This window comes from Cnephaeus nilssonii, assembly GCF_951640355.1.
Source record: "Cnephaeus nilssonii genome assembly, chromosome: 9".
Taxonomy (NCBI): Eukaryota; Metazoa; Chordata; class Mammalia; order Chiroptera; family Vespertilionidae; genus Cnephaeus; species Cnephaeus nilssonii.
Genome location: NC_137080.1, coordinates 92,965,945 through 92,972,332, shown reverse-complemented (window position 1 = coordinate 92,972,332; position 6,388 = coordinate 92,965,945). Strand labels below are relative to the sequence as shown.

General features: G+C 49.7%; 1 protein-coding gene across 1 annotated transcript in view; it reads right to left on the bottom strand.

The window, feature by feature from the left end:
- Window positions 1-1,686: 1,686 nt before the first annotated feature.
- NUDT3 (nudix hydrolase 3) overlaps window positions 1,687-6,388 on the bottom strand; it is a 100,351-nt gene continuing 95,649 nt past the window's right edge. Inside the window, exon 5 of the mRNA XM_079780012.1 lies at window positions 1,687-4,400. Coding sequence (XP_079636138.1) covers window positions 4,222-4,400 — 179 coding nt within the window. The 3' untranslated portion in view covers window positions 1,687-4,221. The remainder of the gene's footprint in view (window positions 4,401-6,388) is intronic.

The window sequence follows — 6,388 nt, the reverse complement described above, 5'->3', positions numbered from 1 at the left end:
GGGACGTGGAGGACAGATTGTTTGATTACCCTGAAGGCGAGGGGTGTCATTTTCTCAGGTGTCCTGATTAGGCTTCTCCCATCCCCGAAAGGTTATCAGCTCGGGCGAGAACGTGGTCAGAAAGCGCCGCTGCCCGTGGGGCAGGAGTGAAGGAGTCCGCCTAGTCCCCGGGTCCCAAGGCTCAGTGATCGCGTCCACCGGACGCCGGGCAGCGGCCTCCTGCTCAGGCTGCAGTCAGTGCTTCGTTTACCGTCCACCCGACAGCCTCCATGTCTCACTGTTTCAGTGGCATCAAGTGTCACGCAGCTCAGCTCTCTGGGCCGCGAGAGGCTGGCTCTGAGCGAGGCGGTGCCCGATGGAGCAGGGCCTCAGCCGCCAACACGGAGTGGCACAGCCCGCAGCCTCTGCAGCAGGGAAAGAGGTGCCACCCAGCAGGACCACAGGAAGTGACTGGACCAGGCAGTGTGAACTCACACCCTCAGTTCTGACCTCCTTATCTTCCAGAGGGAGAACGAGAAAAGTGTTCGCACTATTCACCACTATTAAGTGATGTCCTCGCTCTGGAACTGCCGTCTCCACCGTTTCTTGTAAATGTGGATTATTTTCTGAAATGCAGACGGGACCAGGATGAAGCTATCTCATCAATGATAGCTAACCCTTATTTCTCTTAAAGCAAAACTGCACCCCACTGTGATTCTCCAGGTATTTCTTCTAATTCTAAACCTACTCTCAACTACGACAGGCTTCCAGAGCACTTCAGGATATTAAAAATTACAGTTGTGGCAAAAATCACATTGTTATGAAATCCTTTCTGTAAACTAAAAAAAACCGTGGCTCAGGCTAAGCTGCTTAAAAAACGAGATCAGGTGGGGAGGCCGACAGCAGTGCTAGCGACTCTAGCACCAGATGGGAATGGGAGAGGCAAGCCCGGCACGAGCAACGCACGCACCCACAGAAGACGGCCAGTCCTCGGGCAGCGGCCAGGCCGCCATGGCCACTGTCCGCGGAGAAGAGGAAGGGGAGGAGAGCGAGGAGGAGGTCCTTCCTGGAACTTTTTCTAAGCAAGTCTGAGAGCGCTCACACGGGCTGACCCCTAACAGCACAGCAGAAAGCATTTTCGCCAGGAAGGAACTTGACTGTGTAGCAACACGTTTACAAAACTGCTGCACACACTCTCAGAGGGCAGTGACCCCCTCTCCCCAGAGGCTGGGGAGTCAGGCCTACTCGCCGCACGCTCCACAGCACGACCCACCGCCTGAGCCTCGGCCCAGGCACCGCAATGCGAGGGGGGCAGCAACCCACCCGCTTTCGTCCCTCCAGAGGGCTCAGCTCGGACTCAGCAGTGACGGAGCCCTCTCCAGGCAGGGCAGCTGGGCAGCAGACACTTGTAAGAACAAGTCAATGCATTAACGTGTCTGTCCTGTGTGTCTACACTTGATCTTAGCCAAAAGGCCGAGAAGCGATGTCCTGTGTGTCTGCTATGAGAAAGCTCAATACTCCTGTCTCATTTGCTGCCCTGCTCTGGAAGGCCACAATCTAATACATGCTTCTCACACTCAGGTTTCTCTCTCTAAAAAAACAAAAACATTAAAAGAAATCTAACACATCTGAGTAGCTCTCTCTCTCTCTCTCTCTCTCTCTCTCTCTCTCTCTCTCACACACACACACACACACACACACACACACACACAGAAAAAGTCCTGGTCCATGAAGATGGCACGGCCTCACTTGTGTTTCCCCAATGGCTGCAATCTACAAACTAAAAACAAATGTGAATTTAAAGACGTACTGCTACCCTTCTCCATCCTGAGGGTGTGGCCTCGGTTGGATGCTCAGGCGATGCCAGAGTCCAGAACATGCAGACTTCCTGTGAGAGGGGGTCTCTGCCCTGGACACACACACCTGTTTCTGCAAGCAGAGCTAATGGCACACTGGGGTCAATAAAGAATGTTGCAAGTAGGGCACTTTTGTGGTTTCTCTTGTTTCTCCCTCACTGTCTCTGGGAGACATCACAAAAGGGCTGTGAGTGCAGTCCAGGCAACCGCAGTGCCGGGGGAAACACTAGTCCCTGCTCACCAGAACCCCGGTGCCACCGAGACACCACCGCGGACAAAGCCTCCTGCTGCTAGCCATGCCAACAGCGGCCGCCCTCTCGTTAACTGCATTCCCAGGACCCACTCATGTCACTGAACAAGAGTCCTTGGCACAGGCCACTTTCCTGACCCAAAGACACCACCAGCCACCCGCTGGCCTTCGCAGGGCAGTGCTGTTCTCCGCCCAGAAGACTCATCGGACCACGGACCACATTGCTGTACACGCGGCTCCCTCCCCAGGCACCGGCTGTTCTGCAAAAGCACCTGCAGTCCACCTCCCCGAGGGAGAAGCATGGGCAGAGGTGCTTCTGGGGTCCCACGTAGCGCTTAGCTGAGCTCATTTCCTGTCCCGGCAGGTGTCTCCGCAGGACCTTCAACGCCCGTCAGGCAGCAGGCACAGTGTGTCTGTGTCCGTCTTCAGGTAGGAGGTGACCAATGAGTGGCGTTAGACGCAATCCAGGCTGCTGTCTCTATCCGCTGGGACCCTTCCTCGGGGACAGAATTCCTTTCCCAGAGGGGACGGTAGGAAGGAAGCTGCCGGCACTGCGGTGGGTCTGTGTTTAAGACTCGGAGAGAAGATGCGAACCGAGGTATAGCAAAACTGAAATTCACCAACTGACACCCCCAATGCTGAAAACTACATGACACAGGCCAAACAGATACATTAGATTCTTCTAGTGGGAGGGAAGAGCAAAAGCTTTGCAAAGTTTGAGTATTTATTAGAATTCTTAAATAAAGAGAACTACGATTCTAATTTCACATCTTGGCTGTGTTTTGACAAAGGAGATGCCACTGAGGATATAGCAACAAGCTCCTTTCCCAAGCCAGGGCTGATCAGTGCTTCCCCACCCGACTCTAGATTTTAAGACCCTGACTTCCCAACGAGACAACACAACTGGCAAGTGCAGCCAGCAGGAGACCTGCGTCAGAACCTAACCGGACAGTGTGCAGGGAGCCAATGCTCTCTGCACCTGTTCCAGCAAGTGTTACGCATTCTGCCACATCGCGGCTTTTACTCCCCGGGGAGACACGTGCAGTATTTCTGAGCATGCTCATGGTGCACTTGCAAGTGCTGTAACCTCACAAAGACAAGCAAACACCTGGATTGCCCTCCTGCGTACGTTTCAGGACTTAGCATGGTTACCTGGCTGCACAGCTGAGGATGGCTGGCCGCATGGATGCACAGGAGAGGCTGCTGTGGGTGAGAAGCAGCATTAAGGAAAAAACTCCAAACCAGCAGGACAGGAACAGTGCTCGAAGCTCGTTTTTAGAAAGTAATCCCAAGAACCCAGTTCAAATCCCTATTGTCAACACGCAGGGAGGAATTTCACTTCTATCACTGCCTACTGGATCTGAGCGGGGGCCACTTGCTCCTGGCTTGGTACTAACAAGGAACGCGGTTTCTTCCTGGTTCCTCCTGGGCCTGGGAACGGCTGCGAGGGGAAAGGCCATGCGCCGGCGCTGTGACGTGCTGTGCTCCCCCGGCCCCGCTCACGGCAGCCGTGACTGGGACGAGGAGGGGCAGGGAGCTGGTCTAGTCACTAACATCAAAAGGAAACATAAATTGTGAGGCTCTGTTTCAGAACGCCCCAAATTAAAAACAAAACAAAACCTTGAAAAATTTAAAGAGTTAAATTCCTCTTCTAAAAGCCACTTATTTACGTATTATGTGCCCAGGACGTAATGTGTAGATAAATGCACCCTGTAGTGAAAGGACCAACCACTGGGCAGAGGAGCACATTACAGAGCACATTCTTGAAAGGTTTCATCTCGTATTGGTATCTTTTAATTTAAAAAAATTAAAAATCGAATAAGAGAGCCTGGCCAGGGCCAAGATGTGACAGACGGAACCCTTCACAATCCGAGGCAGAGGATGGCTGTTTGCCTCTGAGAACGTAGGATGTGAACAGGGAGGGGCAGATCATGCACAAAAGGACTTACAAATTACCCCCCACCCCAACTGAGAAGAAAAGCCCATCACGTAACACCCAACAGCAACATTATCACTGCGCCCTTTCTCTGCTGCCACGCCCGAGAGGAGGCCTGTGGGGAGAGGGAGGAGAGCAGGGGGAGAGGGAAGGTCTGCACTTCAGTCTGGTTTCCAATTTCCACCTCTTCAGGCCTTCAGTCATCTGATGCCCGTGAAGCTCTGCGAAGAAGACACCGAGTATGTGGTGGCCACGACCGGGGTGCCGTTGTTGGCGGAGTAGCCTTGCCGCAACGTCTCAAAATACGACGCCTGCACGGGCTTGTGGTACTGCAGCACTTTGATGGCCTCTTCTACCTTAAACCACTCCCGCTTCCTTCCTGCGGAGGCACACAGAAACCATCAGGACACCAGGGAAGCAACGAAAGGTTTCTAATCTTCTAACTTTTGAGAAAATGCAGAAGGAAACAAAAGTAATGTTTGTCAACATTTTCAAAACATGTATTATAAATACATTTTCTTATAAGAGTAATGCAAACACACTTTATATGCTTAAATTACTGTACAGCCATGGCTGGTTTGGCTCAGTGGATAGAGCATCAGCCCACGGACTGAGGGGTTCCAGGTTCGATTCCAGCCTTGGGCACATGCCTCAGTTGCAGGCTAGATCCCTGGCCCTGGTCGGGGCACATGCGGGAGGCAACCAATCGATATGTCTTTCTCACACAGATGTTTCTCTCTGTCTCTCCCCCTCCCTTCTACTCTCTCTAAAAAAATCAATGGAAAAATATCCTCAGGTGAGGATTAACAACAAAAAAAGAAAAAAAGAACAACAAAAAGAAAATACTGTACAAATGCTCATGCAGAAAATAGGTAAGAAACCTGAAAACTGAGGAGCTGACAGTAACCATATGGCACTGCCCTCCAGAGAATCAAGGCCAGCGGTTCCTCCTGTGCTCCTGGGCCATGGGGCCTCCTCAGCTTGCTGGTAAGAGCCTGAAGCCCAGCCAGCATCCTTCTCTCCTGCAAAAATCAACCTGAGCATTAAGCTTCCAGAATTACCAGGATGGCTAGCTTGTAATCAGGTATTTATTTTTAAAAATTTATATGAGTAACATCTATATATATAAAAGCCTAAGTGACCAAACAACCAGTCAACTGGTCGCTATGACATGAACTGACCACCAGGGGGAGATGCTCAATGCAGGAGCTGCCTCCTGGTGGTCAGTGTGCTCCCATAGCCAACCTCCCAAGGCTGGCCAACTTCCCGTGGCCCCTCCCCCTGGCCGGCCAGCCCCGATTGCCCTAATTGGGACTGGGTGAGACAGCCCTGATCAGCCCCAATCACCAGCCAGGCCAAGAAATCCCACCATGAATGAATTCGTGCACCAGGCCTCTAATATCTATATAATAGAAAATACCATTTTTAGAAAAAGAAAAAATTATCACAATCACTATTAACTTTTCAGTCTATTTTTTAAAATTATTATTCTTTTGTTAATCCTCTCTGGAGGATATTTTTTTCCCACTGATTTCTTTTTAGAGAGAGAGGGAGGGAGGGGGAAGAGAGAGCGATATCAATGTGAGAAATGCTGACTGGTTACACTGATGCTCTAACCACTGAGCACACCGACCAGAGCTATTTTCTCTTTTAAAATATGTGTTACATGCCATTCACTTGGCTCTGTCCATCCATACTGTCCTGTCCAGGCATACTCAGGCCTATGGCTTCTTTCATGGAGTCAATCCATCTCCTATTTGTTCGTCCTCTTAACGCATGTTTTAAAATCCTTTATTATTTTTTTCTCTTACATTAAAAGATCATTGCTTAATATTGGGAAAATGGAGAAAAGTATAATATAATTTCCCATAATCTTCTCAACCAGAAATGACCCTTCTCAATACCGTAATGCATTTGCTCTTCCTTCCCTCCTATTTAAAAAGATACTGCATAGGAACAACTGTAACTGGATCGTGCTTTAAGGCGCTCCAAATCTTGAAAGGCTCTGATAGAGTCAATGTTGGGGTTGGGAACATGGATGCTGCCGCTAATATGCTGGACTCCAATCACATCACTGCCCTCTAATGAGCTGTGAGGCTTTGGGCAAGTTCCTGAACCTCTCTGTGCGCCATTTTCCTCATCTACAATGTAGAGATAATAAATAGTACCTATCTCACAAGTCTGTTGTGAGGATTAATATGTAAAGTACTTGAATAATACCTGGCACATAATACAAATACATGCTATTAAGAGTTCTCTTTTATTATTACTATCACTGTTATAGTGTTTTTTGTTTTTGTTGTTGTTTTTTCACATTATACTGCCTCTTAAGCATTCTTCCACTTCATAAAAAAAAAAAAATTGCCC